Source organism: Danio rerio, chromosome 23 (assembly GCF_049306965.1).
Source record: "Danio rerio strain Tuebingen ecotype United States chromosome 23, GRCz12tu, whole genome shotgun sequence".
Classification (NCBI taxonomy): Eukaryota; Metazoa; Chordata; class Actinopteri; order Cypriniformes; family Danionidae; genus Danio; species Danio rerio.
Genome location: NC_133198.1, coordinates 39,250,001 through 39,267,500, shown reverse-complemented (window position 1 = coordinate 39,267,500; position 17,500 = coordinate 39,250,001). Strand labels below are relative to the sequence as shown.

Here is a 17,500-nt window from a genome sequence, read left to right as displayed (position 1 = left end):
CTTCAAGGCAATGAGTTTGTAGGCCGCTCTGCTTACCATCTCAAAACAATTATTCTCTCATAACGTCATATCTGCGTCATACATATAGGTTTTTTTTATTGTATGCATCCATCCATGCAAGTATACTTAGCTGGGTAGATCCTGAGGAATCAAATCAATTGGTGTACAGAAAAAGCAATGGCATGCATATTCTTCCAGTTTAACTCTGAAGTGGGATGACACTAAAATCATAACATGATCTAGCCTCTTAAACATTCAACTTTAGTAATAAACGTAAAGACATAAGAAAGGATATGTGTTACTCTATCCTGGGGCAGACATCCATCAGAAAATCTATGGCATCAATATGGAGAGAGAAGCTTGAGTAATTGTACAAGTATTTTTGGGATATTAAAATGCAAGTATCAACAAATGAACTCAAACCCTTTCTATTTTTCTATAAATATTTTTAAACCCATTGAATATCACAAATATTTAATATTAAAGAGCAAATTGCATTACACACTTTCAGTGGCAATTTTAGTCTTCTCTAATGAACTCTTTTTTTTTATCTCCAAATAGAAAAAACGCTGTTATCTGCATAGAAATAGGATACATAATGACCAGGTGTGCAGTAATGGGATGCATTGCTGATTCTTACAGTCACACAGAGATCCCAGCAGGCATGTGCTGAAACAGCTCCTCCACCGTGTCTAACCCGTATACTTCGCTTAGTGTAGTATATGGCAGTAAGAATATGAATGCTTCCGGTCTTCACTTCCTACTTGAGCCCAGCAGGCAGCAGCCCAAACAAAGTGACAATAAGCCATCTGTCATACAAGCGTAGACTGCTGCACTGTTTCCAGAGCCTCCAGAGCTCCTTACTGGGGGACATTAGCAGGGTTAAACAGTCGCTGGGATAGAAACACAGCCATATGCTTCTTCTCCTCAACTGCACAGTGATAGAATACTGAAACCATTCTCCATAAAAATGTTATGCTTATAGATGGAATGATGGATAAAACAGATGGATGTGGGGATATAAATGAAGAGCGATGGATGGGTGGATTTGATTGATTGATTGATTGATTGATTGATTGATTGATTGATTGATTGATTGATTGATTGATTGATTGATTTAGTGTTGGATATGTATTGATTGAAGGGTGGATGGATGGATGGATGGAATAACATAGGTAGGTGGATGGATGGATGGATGGATCGATGGATGGATAAGCAGATGAATGGCAGATAGATAGATAGATAGATAGATGGATAGATGGATAGATGGATAGATAGATAGATAGATAGATAGATAGATAGATAGATAGATAGATAGATAGATAGATAGATAGATAGATAGATAGATAGATAGATAGATAGGCAGTAGAGCTGCACGATTCTGGCTAAAATGAGAATCACAATTTTTTTGGCTTAAAATAAAGATCATGATTTTCTAACGATTCTGTAGATGTAAAATAAAGGTATGGTAAAAACAAACATATGGCGACATCGATAATAATATTATATGTAGGTCTACTGGTTTCTTTAAATAATTCTATTCTCCTTATAATAATTCTGATGTTGAATTATTATGTTTGAGATATATGCTTGCAATCTGTCATATTAAGACCATTTAATTCACTGGTAAAATCAGACATTTGCCATTATCAGATTATATTCAATATATAAAACAATATATAGGCTAGAGTAGTTATACTGACATTGTAAACACTTATTTTCATGCACAACTGTGGCAAGAAATAACAGTATCAAATGCTTGTAGCAATCATAACTCTATAATGCGATATGATCATTTAAATGAAGTGCACACTTTCGGTTTCATTTTGACTGCTAAGTGCTTGTTCATACTTCGCCAGCGGCTCCCAAACGATCACTCTGTGCCACAAACTGAATATTATTTACAACTATATTACCTGTTACTCGCAACATATGCAGGTTCTGTTCACTAAAGTAGATGCGCGCGCGTCTACCATTAAATAGAGCGCGCGCGCCGTTTCTGTGATAACAGCTCACGGTCAGCAGCTCACATCACGTGTGATTTCCCGGCCGCGAAAACATCATTATATGAAGACAAAATGACATTTTTAGGTGAATTATACCTTATAAATACAGTATGTGACTCATTCAACATCATTTGGAGATATCAATGTCACTGAGCAACGTGAAACAATGAGAAGACTCGTGCAGCCGCCTTTTCTTCTCTCCTGAACTTGAAAATAAGATTGGCAGAATCGTAGAAATGCTGAATTAAGATCGTCTAGGGGGTCGAATCGAGATCGCAATCTTTTAACGATTAATTGTGCAGCTCTAATGGGCAATTAGATGGATGGATGGATGAATGGATGGATGGAAAGATCGATAGGCAGTTGGATGGATGGATAGGTGATTGGATGGATAGTCGGATGGATGGATGGATGGATGGATGGATGGATAATAGAAAGACGGATGGATAGTTGGATGGATGGATGAATAGTCAGATGAATGGATGGATAGTCGGATGGATGGAAGGATAGTTGGATGAATGGATGGATAATAAGATGAATGGATGGATGGATGGATATGTGGATGGATTATAGAAAGATGGATGGATGAGTGGATGGATGGATGGATGGATGGATGGATGGACGGACAGACAGACAGACAGATAGACGGATGGAACAATAGATAGAGTTAGATGAATGGATGGATGGATTATAGATAGGCGGATGGATAGATAGGCAGATGGATGGATAGATGAGTGGATGGATCGATGGATTTATAGATAGATAGGCAGTTAGATGGATGGATTGATAGATGGATGGATGGATGGGTAGATCGATAGGCAGTTGGATGGATGGGTGGATGGATGGATGGATGGATGGATGGATGGATGGATGGAAAGTCAGATGGATGGATGGATGGATGGTTGCATGGATATGTGGATGGATTATAGAAAGGCGGATGAATGATAGATGAGTGGATTGATGGATGGATAGGCAGTTGGATGGATGGATAGATAGATAGGCAGTTAGATGGATGGATGGATGGATTGATAGATTGGCAGATGCATGGAAGGATGGATGGATAGATGGAAATAGTGAGATGGATGGATGGATAGGCGGATGCATGAATGGATGGATAGATTGGCAGATGCATGGATGAATGGATATAGTGAGATGAATGGATGGATAGATAGATGGATAGTGAGATAGATGGATGGATGGATGGATAGATGGATGAAATTACTTGATTGTCTGATTAATTGATGTTGGATTGGCTAGACTGAAATACTGATAGTAGGTTGGTGGATGGTTGGTTGGCTGGATATAAATAGGAATAAATGGATGGTTGAATATGATGTATAGACTAGATTGATTGATGGAGGATGGATGGGTGGACGAACAGATTTGAATGGATAGACAGATTGATTATCAGATGGATAAATGTGGTCTCCATGAAGATGTCATGCCTTGGTATCGAGCTTCTAGAACTACTTTTCAGGCTAATCATCAGATGTTGATTTTCAGAAACATCCAGTTCAATCAGAGCGTATGTTATGGTAATTGTTTTATAGATACCCTCATCAAGTTTGTGAGGCTTCTCATCTGCGTGACAGTCATCTGCCTTTTTTCCCTCCATTTAATGTCACCAATCACCTTTAGCGGGAGCGTATTTAAAAAGCCATTGATCTTTATAATGCAGTGCTTTAATATGACAGTAACAGTTGTACGTGATACAGGAAGTCAAATTGTGGAGATTGATGAGGGCTTGCAGGTGAATTATAATCCATCTACCTGAGTGATGCCTGCGCCGTGTTCCATACCAGCAGGCCGACAAATAAATAAAACCCACAAAGGTGACACTAGGAATTGATACTTAACAATCCCTCTGAGCAACAAGCACTAGCTGCGGCTGTGACTGAGAGGAAAACTCCCCCGGAGAGACAGAGAGCGAGAGAGAAATGGCAAAGCTGGGAAGGTTAATGGAAAAGAATGGACTGGATTTGCCAAAGGTCACACATACAGAGTCAGCACCTTGTTTATGATTAGAAGAGGTCTGAGCACAGCTTGTGTTTGACTCACTTAATAAAATGCTTTAAATGACTATTGATTCATGCTTGGGAAGGAAAACTATGAATCTACTACACAGTGATTACCTATGTAAGCATAGGGTCCGGCGTTTTTAATCCTTAATGAGAGTCGCTGTTGTAAAGTGTGGTCACAGAGGTTGATCTTCTCTTTTTAATTGCTACCAAGACCTATATTTCATTATAATAAATAATGTTGTATCTTCCAATTTCTAAAATTGTAGGCGGCCTGTGAGATGTTTGAAGACAAATTGTGAATTTTAATGGCCGGTGGACCATCTCTTATGCAAATTGACTGTAGAATTAATTGATTCGATCCAATTTCCAGATCCTTAACTAGATTGTGGGATTACTAACTAAATCTGGAATGTGATGTATGTGTGGTGTCCTGTGGGCTGTGCGATGTGGGGCTTTAACAGGGCCCTTCTGACAATTTTTTTTTTCCTGGATGAACTTATTTGGTGTATAGCGTAATCTCATTCCTGGGATGTGAATATGATGAGCGGCTGATGAGAGTCTGCTAGTGCACTCCGTCTAGGTTAGTGTTCTGGATCAATGTTGACCCTATTGGGGGACAAAAATGGGAAAAACTGACCTTTTAGATGAAAAGAAATGGAATGAGATAAGAATGAAAAAAAGAGCAATATCCAGTTAAACTAAAATTCCAGATGATGTCAATAATGAGGTTGCATAGTTGTAATGATGATTTCCTCATGGGGATATTGATGCTGATAGGCTGTATATCCGTGTTTATGTGTGGACAAGTGTGACTTGTGTTTATGCACTCTTTCATAAAGTTATAAAATGTATAAAAATACAACACTTTTGCTTTTTCTAATACAGTGCACAGCGAAAATGAGTACACCCACACCCCCTTTCAACCTTTTCCTCGGTTAATATAGGCAATATATGTCTGTGCAATTAAACAAAGCAGTTTTATTAAACATTCAAATGTTATATTCATTCAAATAAGTCTGTGGTCACCCACCATCTTTAGTAATAGAAGGATATTACATTTAACTTCAGAGAAAAAATTAATTTTAAAGAACATAAATAAATAAAACAAAATTATATATTTTTATGCTTCTCTTAATTTGTTTCCCACCTTAAAATTTTATTCAGTATTTCCTCTAATATATTAGTTTGTTAAATTATTATTATTATTCTCATTATTTTTAAACCATTTTCGGCTTTGCTACTGACTAATCTAATATATTTGCTAAACAATAATACATTTGTATATATATTTGTTTGTTTGTGTGTGCGTGTGTGTGTGTGTGTGTGTGTGTATATACACACACAAATGTATTATTGTATAGAATCCTATAAAAAAATGTTCATTGAAAAGAGAGATCTGTATGGGATGTTTTTATTTATGCTGGGCACTGTACTTCCCATTTTAAGCCAGATCGACATACATAAGATCTATTGGTCACACTTTACAATAAGGTTAATTTTAATTAATGCATTTACTAACATGAACAAACAATGAACAATAAATTTACGACTGTATTTGTTCATGTTAGTTAACGTTAATGAAAATTCAGTGGTTAATTATTAGTTCATGGTAACTCATGGTGCATTAACTAATGTTAACAAGCATGGACTTGAATGTTAAAAATGCATTAGTAAATGTTCAATTATGATTAATAAATTCTGTACATGTGTTGTTCATGATTAGTTCATGTTAGTAAATGCATTAACTAATGAACCTTATTGTAAAGTGTTACTGATCCATTACATATTAAAACAGAAAAGCATTTTCATTATAGTAATGTGAACTTTTTACAGTAATTAACAAAAAAAAAATTAAATTGCAGTCATTTTAATTTGCTATTGGCTAGGGCTGCACAATATATTGTTTCAGCATTAATATCGAAATGTGATTGTTCGCACTAGTCACATTGCGTGTATGTGCAATGTTAAGTCTGGATTCTAATGGATCATTTTGCAAGTGTTTTTTAGGCCTGTGACTGTATGAGGATTTTAAAAGCATTCAAAATTGAGATATTTTACCATTTGTGTATGACAAATTTCATTTTCTTTTCGGCTTAGTCCCTTTATTATTCTGGGGTTGTCACCGCCAACTTATTCAGCACGTTTTATGCAGCGGATGCCCTTCCAGCCACAACCCAACACTAGGAAACACCCACACACTCTCTGGCATTCACACACATACTTTATGCCCTGTTTAAGTTTACCTCTACCACATGTCTTTGGACCGTGGGGGAAACCGGAGCACCCAAAGGAAACCCATGGCAACACGGGAAGAACATGCAAACACCACACAGAAATGACAGCTGATCCATCCGGGGCTCGAACCAGCAACCTTCTTGCTGTGAGACAATCATGCTACCCACTGCGCCACTGTGACGCCCTTATATGACAAATTAAAACAATACATTCTATTAAATTGTTTATAAAACAAAGACTATGCAGTATTTTTTTACATTTAATCTTTTTCAATTACTATATACTTGAAAACAGTTTGACGACTCTGAAAACAATTAAATTCTGTTTTTATTTTTATTTTTATCTTATTTATTGAATTTACCTATGCTTGTAAACTGTTTGTTTTATTTTATATGCACTCCTCTACAGAATCATTCCAATCAATTTTGCGAATAGTTAATGCAATATATTCATATTGCAATATATATCGCAGAATAGGAAAATATCGCAATGTTAGATTTTTCCAACATCGTGCAGCCCTATTATGGGCCCTTATATGCATTTAATCAAAATTATATGGGTTACGAATTGGCCAATTTTGACCTAGTTTTACACCTGGATTACTTGCATCCTCAAATTTGCTTTTAGATAGGAAACAAATTATTAATTTAAAATTTAAGAGGTGTTTAAATTAATATAGGTTTTTCACTTTTATGATTCTTAAAATTGTTTATAGCATGTACCAAATATATATTTTCTAGATTTATTCATATTTTACACCAACTGGTGTACGATTAAGCAATTATTGATGTCAGACAGAAATTTAATATTGTTCATCGTGTTTTAATATTGTTTAGATAATGCTGCCATTTGTATTTTCTGTTTTCATTTATTTTTATTATTTGTTCATTTTGTTATATATTTTATATATTTTATGTCTGTTTAATTTTTGTTATGTTTTTAGTTAAATGAAAAGAAATACATTTAATTGGCAGCAAGATTAAATTACTTTTTTATTTTACATTATTTCTTTTTTTTTTACTTTTATTTATTTATTCAGATTACTCATTTTTAATATCAAATAACAGAACCAGTTTTACTTTTATAGTTTTTAAAGATAACCCTTGTTCAGTGAGCAATATCTTCGTAAGGAACTGATGACTTGTTCTCATGGCTTTGTTTTTCTATTTCTCTCTCTCTCTAAATGTTGTATAGCAATGCATTAGCGATGGACATCTGTCATTGTTAGCCCATATCTTTCATGTTAAAGAGGAACTTGAATCATATCAAAGACAGCCTTGGATCAATCCATTCATGTAGTGTGAAGAGTTTGCGCTGTTCGCCCTGTGTGGTTTTAAATGACTAAAAATAGGTCTTTTTATATTGTGAGTGGCCGCTCTCTCTCATCCGCTGTGATCTTTCGCCAGAGGTCGTGTAATGTGCCTTAATGTGCTCGTAAATCATGGCTGGTCAGTTCAAGCACACAAGAATGTAAAGAATCCAGCGCAGCCTCCATCTTTCTCTCTCTTCTGCTCTCTTCAAGTCTGTCCACTAAATCTTTTCCTCCTGAACACTCAAAGAGGAATTTCTCTGCAGCTGATTTTCTGCAAATTAATTACATATTGAGCTCAGTGATGGATTTAGAAATGGAGTAGAGCTGTTGTGCTGCTCTCTTTACTGTGAACTAAAGCTCATACAGTTCTGTGTCTGAATTAGATCTTGAGCCGCCTTTAGTTTACTGGCAGATTTCTTATTTGTGGTGTTTCCTATATACACTGCTGTGCTGTGCAAATATAACAATTGTTTTATGACTATTGTTTTTCTATTTTTTTATAACATGTAATAAATTAAATGTATAATATAGTATAAAAATTCTATATTTCTTTATTTATAAGAATATAATATTTTATATTTATAAAAATATATATGTTTAAGAAAATATATATTTGTGTAATTTCATATAATTTTTGTGTCGGTAAATTGTATCTATTGATTTTAAATCATATACGGTTAGCACTGTCACCTCATAACATGAAGGTTTCTGAGTCCTGGCTGTGCCAGGAGGCAATTCTCTGAAGTTTGCATGTTCTCTCCATATTCACGTTGGTTTTGCTCTGGTTTCCCCCACAGTTTAAAGACATGTGCTATAGGTGAATTGAATAAACTAAATTGGCCATAGTGTATAAGTTTGTTTCAGTGAGAGAATGTAAAGTATGGGTGTTTCTCATGTTGGGTTGCGACTGGAAGAGCACCCGCTGCATAAAACATACAGTTTGCCAGAACTGGCGGCTCATTCTGCCGTGGTGACCCCTAATAAATCAGGGACTAAGCCTAAGGATGGTGAGTGAATGATATATGTATATACACACACAGTGTTGTGAAAGTGTTTGCCCTTTACTGATTTCTTATTTTTTGCATGTTTGCATGTAACATCCTAATGTTTCATGTCATCATGATAACTCAAGTAAACACTTCATGAATGGTTTTCATTATTAAGGGAAGACAAAATCCAAAAGTACATAGCCCTGTGTGAGTAAATGTTTGTCCCCTGTTAAAACCTAACTTAAGTCTACACCTGAGTTTAATTTCTCCAGCCACACACAGGCCTGATTACTTCCACACCTGTTCACTGATTCAAGAAATTACTTAAGATCTGGCTTAGAAATTGAAGTTGACCAAAATATCCTCAAAAGCTGGACATCATGCCGAAATCCAAAGAAATTCAAAAACAAATGGGAAAGAAAATTGAGATCTACCAGTTGGAAAAAACTAATAAATCGATTTCTAAAGCTGGACTGCTGTGACCCTCGGTGAGAGCCATGGAACCGTAGAGAACCTTCACAGGAGTGGCCGGCTGACCAAAATTAACTTAAAATCATTCAGAAGCTCACAGAAGTCATTAAAATGCTCACAGAATACCTCACAACAAAACCAAAAGTACTGCAGGCCTCATTTGCCTCAGTTAAGGTGAGTGTTTGTGACTCCATAAGAGAGAGACTGGGCAAAATGGTTTGCATGGCAGAGTTTCAAACAATTACTGAGTAAAAAGAACATAAAGGCTCATAATAGTTTTGCCAGAAATCATCATGATGATCTCAAGACTTATGGGAAAATGCTTTGTGGACTGGCGAGATGAGTTAAACTTTGTGGAAGATATGTGGCGTAAAATGTGGTGGTGGTATAATGATGATTTGTTGCTATTTTGCAGCTTCAGGACCTGGAAGACAAAATAAAATGATAAATGAAACCATCAATTTTGCTGTTTACCTAAATATTCTGAAGGATAATGTCCGGCCATTTGTTAGTGAACTCAAGCTGAAGCAAACTTGGGTTCTGTGGTAAGACAATGATACAAAGCACACCAGCAAGTCCACGTTTTTGAATGGCTGAAGAAAAACTTGAATGAAGACTTTGGAGTGGCCTAGTCAAAGTCCTGACCTGGATCCAATTGAGATGCTGTGGCATGACCTTAAAAAGGTGATTCATGCTTAAACTCTCCTATGTAGCTGAATTATTCTGGAAAGATGAGCCAACAGTCCCCCACATTAACCTAAACTCATAGCAAGTTATCAAAAATGCTTGATTGCAGTTGTTGCTGCTAAGAGTGGCATCACCAGTTATTAGGTTTATAAGCAAAAACCTTTTTTACAGAGGGCTATGTAGTTTTGTATTTGTATTATTTGTTGTTCCCTTAATAATAAAAACCCTAATTTCAAATCTACATGATATATTCACTTATTAATCATTGATAATTACATTTGTTTGATGGAAACATTAAAATGACAAACATGGAAAAATAAGAAATCAGTAAGGGGCAAACACTTTTTCACACCCTTGTTTGTATGTGTTTATATAAATACATAAACAAATTCTTATATATAAATGTCAAAATACAAACTTATAAATTTAACAAAATTACACAATTTATTAAAAGATTTTTTTGATATTTATTATGAATTATATAGAATTATATTAAAACAAAAATAATATACTTTTTTGGTCTGTTTTAAACTGTCTGAGTGTTTCAGAAACTGCTGATTTACTGGGATTTTTATGCACAACCATCTCTTGGGTTTACAAAGAATGGTGCGAAAAAAAAGAAAATATCCATTAAGCGGCAGTTCTGTGGGTGCAAATGCCTTATTGATGCCAGAGGTCAGGATAATGAGCTGACTCATTTTGTGCAGACTTTTTTTTTGAGCTGATAGAAAGGCAACAGTAACTCAAATAACCACTTGTTACAACCAAGGTTTGCAGAAGAGCATCTCTGAATGCACAACATGTCCAACCTTGAGGCGGATGGGCTACAGCAGCAGAAGACCACACTGGGTGCCACTGTGGTCAGCTAAGAACAGGAAACTTAGGTTACAATTTGCACAGACTCACCAAAATTGGACAATAGAAGACTGGAAAAACGTTGTTTGGTCTGATGAGTCTCGATTTCTGCTGTGACATTCGAATAGTACGGTCAGAATTTAGCATCAACATAAAAGCATGGATCCATCCTGCTTTGTATCAACGGTTCAGGGTGGTGCTGGTGGTGGTTTAATGTTGTGGGAAATATTTTCTTTGGGCACGCTTTAGGACCATTAGTACCAATTGAGCATCATGTCAACCTCAAAGCATACCTGAATATTCTTGCTGACCATGTCCATTTTTTTTATGACCACAATGTACCTATCATCTGATGGCTAATTCCAGCAAGACAAATCGCCATATCATAAAATGCGAATAATCTCAGACTGATTTCTTGAACATGACAATGAGTTCACTGTACTCAAATGGCCTTCATAGTTACCAGATTTCAATCCAATAGAGCACCTTTGGGATGTGGTGGAACGGGTGATTTGCATCATGAATGTGCAGCCGACAAATCTGCAGCGACTGCGTGATGCTATCATGTCAATATGGAGCAAAGTCTCTGAGGAATATTTCCAATACCTTGTTAAATTTGTCACAAAGGATTAGGGCAGCTCTGAAGGCGAAAGGGGGTCCAACCCGCTATTAGTAAGGTGTACCTAATATATGTACACAATAGTTTGTTTTGTAGCCAATTGAAAAAACATATTGCTTAAGGAGTCTCTCTAAAAAATTCACAGGAGAGCTAATAATTTTGACTTTATTTGTGTACATATGCAGTTATAGTCAAAATGATTAACTCTCTTTTGAATTTTTACAGTGCCCTCTTAAGCAATTTTTTAAAAATTGGCTACGGAACAAACCATCGTAATACACTTTTTTTTGCCTAATTATTATAACTTGCCTAACTAACTTATTTATTCATTCATTTTCTTGTCGGCTTAGTCCCTTTATTAATCCGGGGTCGCCACAGCAGAATGAACTGCCAACTTATCCAGCAAGTTTTTACGCAGCGGATGCCCTTCCAGCCGCAACCCATCTCTGGGAAACATCCACACACACACACACACACACACACATACACTAACGACAATTTAGCCTACTCAATTCACCTGCACCACATGTCTTTCGGAGCACCTGGAGGAAACCCACGCGAAGGCAGGGAGAACATGCAAACTCCACACAGAAATACCAACTGAGCCGAGGTTCCTAACTAACTTAGTTGAGCTTTTAAATTGCGCTTTAAGCAGAATACTATTATCTTGAAAATTATCTAGTAAAATATTATGTACTGTCATCATGGCAAAGATAAAAGAAATGAGCTATTAAAAACTAGTAATTAAAACTATTATGTTTAGAAATGTGTTTAAAAAAAATCTTCTTTCAAACTGAAATTTAGGGAAAAATATACAGGGGGCTAATAATTCTGACTTCAGTTGTATTTAAAACATGAAACTGTGGAGAACCTTTTCAGGAATGGCTGGCCAGACAAAATCATGTCAAGAGCATCCAGGAGCTCACAGAAAACCTCACAGCAACATCCAAAGTACTGCAGGCCTCACTTTCCTCAATATATATATTTCAATATACTATCCACTTTAGGATTTTTTTTTAATTTATTAAAATACAATTATAAACGGGCACAAATAGTTTATTAGGAACATTAAATTGATATTTTCCGTCCATGTGGAGGTTTTAGATTTTATATAAACAAGCAAGCAGGCTAGCTTTTGATACAGTTTAAATACAGCAGAGTGCTCAGCTTTCCGTTTAGTTGCACTAAAGGGGCCACCGGGAGGCCAACTCCTACTTTGCATATGGAGCACTGCTGCATGGTGATGAATGTTGAGTTCAGCAGTGCAGCACAGACACTGCTCCATCCTCTCGCGGCCACTCGTATAAAGATATGTTCGCGCGCTTATCTGCAAATTACACTATCAGATTATTTATTTAGCTCTGTGGTTTAGCCTCAACGATTCATTACAGGATCGTTTTTTCCTTAATCAGAATGATTGGAATAAAGGCCTATTTTCCATCCTCTTGATTACATGTGCCGCATTGTAATCTATAAACGGAAACAAGGTTGAGAATATAGTTAAACCTATGATTAATCGCGCAATGCTGCCAAGAGTATTGAAATTAGTTAAGCCAGTGGTTTCTAACCCTCTAGGAATGGAGTTGAGAAGCACTTAAGGCTACTAAGTTAGGCTACTAATTATATCATGTCTAGATTGATTTACGCAAGAATGACTGAATGAAATTGCTCAATTAGTTCAAATTTCAGCCGAAGTTAATATTTTTGAAAAGGTAGATTTTGCTGTTCCATGCTTAGCTTATAAAATGACACACGGCGACGTCCTAATTAAACATAATTAATCAAAATGAGTTATTGCCTGCCTTGCCAGGGGCGGTGCCCACAAGCCTTGGCGTCTTCACCGGTAATGTTACTTTACAGTCCAAATTTGCTAGGATGCAATAATAGACTGTTTTTAGCGGGGGGAAATGCAGATCTTGTTTCTCTAGATGTATTTCAGCTCCCGTATTGGAGAGAAGTGTGTTGGAAGAGAAGCGCACAGCCTGTCATTTGGCCCAGCGGGTTGAGCACTTGTGAAGCTGAGAGAGAGAGAGAGAGAGAGCCTTGTCTAAATGATTAATGTTCCGAGGTTGGTAGGCGGAGGCGGAGGAAGGCATATATGTAAGGTTATGTTTTAAGAATGCAAAGTACAGTATTGCCTAATTCAAAAAGTATCAAGTAAGATTCACAGAAGCACCTTTAAGCTAAATTTAGACTCACCATTACCTGTTTTAACTAAACAAAACAACATTATTGTCAGTTACATGAATTACAATGATTATTTATTGACTATCCAGAGGGAATAAATCAGTTTAAAAAACAACAACTTATTATTTTCAAAATGCATGTTTTTTTGTCAAATATGGACAGGTTATAATTGAAATGGTATAAATTACAAATATGCACATATTTTACATTGCAGCTGCCATGTTGACACTTTTGTGTACATGAATGGGTAAAGTAATTACACTATAAATGCATTGATATAGCATTGTGAAAATCCTGCTTTGCTCTTTCATTCATTTTGTCAGTAGATATGCTGTAAATTCAGACTTAAACGCACCTACTTTCAGTGTAAAGCAGAAAAAAAGTCATTCAAATTCATTGTTAATAGTAGAACAGGTCAATAGGCTTTAACATGGAACAATTGTGACCATCATAATGAACAACGCTGCAAGTTGTACATTTTAGCTCATGCCTTGGGAAAAGTAGCATATCATTTTGAGAGTAATAAAAAATATGTTGTGCACTTAAAAAGTTGAGAGGATGTTAATGACCATTCAAAGTCTTGAATGCCCTTTTAAAATTGTATTTTCTGTGCCCAAGAGATAAACTTGCACAAGTAGGGTTGCAATAAATCTTGGTGCTTTGCAAAGATATTACTACAGCAGTTTATGCACAATAGAGACTAACTCTGAAATGTACTAGCTGATATCATGTAATCTGGTTCAGAGCGAGCTTGCCTATTGAACTCTTCCAAGTTAACTTTGCACATAAATCATCATCCAGAGGCAATTAATCATCAATGTTTTTAAATATAAATCATGTCAGAGAGAGTTACAAATGGAGAAATAGCTGAACAGTGACAGATCATGTACATGTTTTGTAGAAATTTCATTCATTCACACATTCATTCATTCATTCATTCATTCATTTTCAGTCTTTATGGTTGATGCAGATTACTATCATTATATAAGTTCTAAAAGCAAAAGTCACCGGTTTTCAGTTTTTCTGTAATTTCACCAGTTCATTGATGGTGTTTCATAGTTATTCTGGAATTTCAATGGCACTGGAGAATCTGTTGTGCTTCTGCTAATTATTAATGGCTGGTTTTCTGTTCCCAGGTAGGTGTAAGAGGACTTTGCCGTTGACTTTTCCTTGTGGTCCTTCTTATACTTCATGCGACGGTTTTGGAACCAGATTTTAATCTGCCGGTCGGTGAGCTTCAGCAGCTCAGCCATTTCAAGTCTCCGGTTGCGGCACAGGTAAGCGCTGAAGTGAAACTCCTTCTCTAACTCCAGCAGCTGAGAGGAGGTGAACGCCACACGAGCCCGTTTACTGCTGCTATTCCGTACAACTGCTTCACCATTGCTGTATTTAGAATCACCTAGAAAATATGCAGATATACAGAAGTGTTTAGGCATACCAGATCTGTCAAACAGAGACTGCTGCACAGTTTTAGACAGTGAACAGAACTCTCATCCCAGTTTATTTATTTACTGTGTTGCATAACATAATACCAGAGCAAATCTCTGTGATGCCTAAACTGTGCTGATGAAAATGAAGCATGACATCCTTGAATATGCTCAGTTGCATATTTAAACCCCCAGTGATAAATCAGTGTACTGAGAATCCAACACACTGTCTGTGGGCAGACCACTGTTGGTAGACTAATCACTAAGTTAATTATCCATTTCACGTGATTTCTACTGTGGTTAGATTCCTAATGATTTGTGTGTGGATTTTTTTTTATCTATTGTCCTTCTTAGCAATATCCTAAAAATGAACACTACACTTACACTCAAATTTTAGGAATTTCTTTCTTCTATTAGCCACAAAACAAGATATTAATCCATTGACATCCATAGTAGAAAAAAAAATAACATACTATACCGTTTGGGTGAACAAACCCCTTTTGTCTAAAAAATAGGTTCCAGTCATTGCTTGTTCCACAAAGAGCTTTTAACACTAATATAACCTTTCCATTTCACAAAAGATTACTTATAGTGAAAATAGGTTTGTCTAGTTATTAAATGCTTTTCACACTTTAAAAACAAAGGTTTCTTAAGTATTGAATAATTTAAAGAGTTTTTGGGAAACTAAAAATGCCCTTCACCACATTATCTTCACAGTATCATCATAATACTCTCTTAAAAATAAAGGTTCTTTCTTTACAATATATTGTTTGGGCATCGATATTGCAATATGTGTATCTGCAATAGTCAAACCGCAGGATTAGATTATTCATGAAAGATTAAAATATTATCATTTTCACCATGTTGTTTTACACTTGGGGTTCAGTTTCTGTACTTTAATACTGTTAGACTACCCAGAAAACCATATAGCACTGTTTATGTATTTACTTTTAATTTTAATTTATGCAAAAAAAGACTCCCAGTTGATCCAAGTTAAAGAAGTCTTTCCAAGCAGAGCTGTTCAATCCTCTGGTGAATTTTTATTCACTTATCGCAATATATATTGTGGCCAAACTAAATATCGTGATGTCAGGTTTTTCCAATATCATGCAGCCCATGTTATTTAAATATAAACCTTTTGAAACCTTAAAGAGAAACATTGTTCAGTATGTTGTAGAGAAGCTATTCTATTGTGAATGTAGGAATCTGACTTTGGGCTTAAACAAGTGAAACAGTTTTGTCTGTGTGACCCAGAAAAAGCATAGCCTCAGACAATATACAATTTTCACTGAATATGTGTTTTTTTATTATTCTGCTGCTTAGTAAAAGTTTAAATTTAATCAAGTTCACAGAACAACTGGCTGTGTCTAGAAATTATTACTTTGCCTAGAAGTTACCTTCTTTCCCTCCTTTTTATGCAGCATATACAGTAGCTACATTTTTATCTTGAGAACATATTTTTACTTGGTGAATCATTATTATAAGAACTGTTAGACACCACAATCCATATACTAAAATATGTATGACAAAATGTTTTTTTTTCAGAGCTCTAAGTATGTATACATGCCACCATCTTTTGTTTTACAAATGCATCCACATTGGACCTCTTAGTTTTTGTGATTTTAATTTCCTGATAATAAGAATATTTTAATCGCCATAACTGATCACAACGAAACTTCAATTTTAACTGCATTTAGTGTTATAATTCTTCAATGTATTTACTGTAAAACACATATTTTAGTGGTCAGGATTGAAATGTTTCCTGTAAGTGCATGTTTAAATTTGTGTTTTAGAATTTTTTTTTTTAATTGATCAATAACAAGTTCTCAGTGGTGTTAGTCATTGACATCAATGTTTAAGCACAAATCAAGTTGACATCGAGCCAAATCCGACACTGCTGTTATTCATTATCGACTAAAATATGACTGACTGACTGACTGACTGACTGACTGATTAAATTTAGTGGGTATTTCTAAGCAATACAGTCATGAAATCAATATGCATAATTTACTTCAAAGTCGTGTTCTCTCACCTGATTCCATGGCGTTAATGGAGCTGAAGTGCATGAGTTCATGTGTCTCTCTCATCCAAGGGTACTTCATGGTTGATAAGCAGGAAGTTGACAGCTCACATGCCTTTTTTCTTCCCAATGCATTCGCAGGGTCCAAAGAGTGGTTGCCATCATCAGAGAATGAATAGGGATGTTGGACATTCGAGAGGTTTTGAAAGTTCCACACGTTGCCTTTATCATTTTCTGATGAACTTTCTTCAGCATGTCGTTTCCACGTAGAACTGTTCTCCTGCAGAGCACAGGGGGAGAAATGTTGCCCCATATAACAAACATAAGATTTATTGCAACATATTTTGTTTAAGTATTCACTGTTAAAATTATATTCGTGAAACGAGTTATTGTTCATTTCTAATCGTCCTAATCACCCGAAATATATAATTGTTCATTCGAGGTGTAGGAAAGCCAAAAAATACACTTACTCGCGTCTTTAATTGTTTGCCAACAAGAGTAAACAATGTAGTCACGTGGTGGCCTCCTCCAATAGCCTTGCGCACTCGGTGTTTGAGTTGTAAACTGCATGTAAGCAGCCAAACGGTGATTCCGTTTTCATCCGCATACTTCGACTATTTTGCCATTTCGAGTGATTTTCCTGTGGACAGACGAAAAACCATGAGCAGGGC

General features: G+C 35.9%; 1 protein-coding gene and 1 long non-coding RNA gene across 4 annotated transcripts in view; one reads left to right on the top strand and one right to left on the bottom strand.

The window, feature by feature from the left end:
* si:dkey-81p22.11 overlaps positions 1 to 17,500 on the top strand; it is a 168,305-nt gene that overhangs the window by 115,985 nt on the left and 34,820 nt on the right. For both annotated transcript variants that reach the window (NR_125800.1, NR_125799.1), the window contains 1 exon segment: positions 14,519 to 14,659. This is a non-coding gene — a long non-coding RNA (si:dkey-81p22.11).
* The window catches only part of hoxc3a (homeobox C3a), a 62,667-nt gene continuing 58,606 nt past the window's right edge, over positions 13,440 to 17,500 (bottom strand). Inside the window, 3 exon segments of one of the 2 annotated variants that reach the window (NM_001134685.2) lie at positions 13,440 to 14,781; positions 16,842 to 17,109; positions 17,300 to 17,469. In NM_001134685.2, coding sequence (NP_001128157.2) covers positions 14,414 to 14,781; positions 16,842 to 17,109; positions 17,300 to 17,455 — 792 coding nt within the window. In that variant the 5' untranslated portion in view covers positions 17,456 to 17,469 and the 3' untranslated portion in view covers positions 13,440 to 14,413. 2 annotated transcript variants of the gene reach the window in all.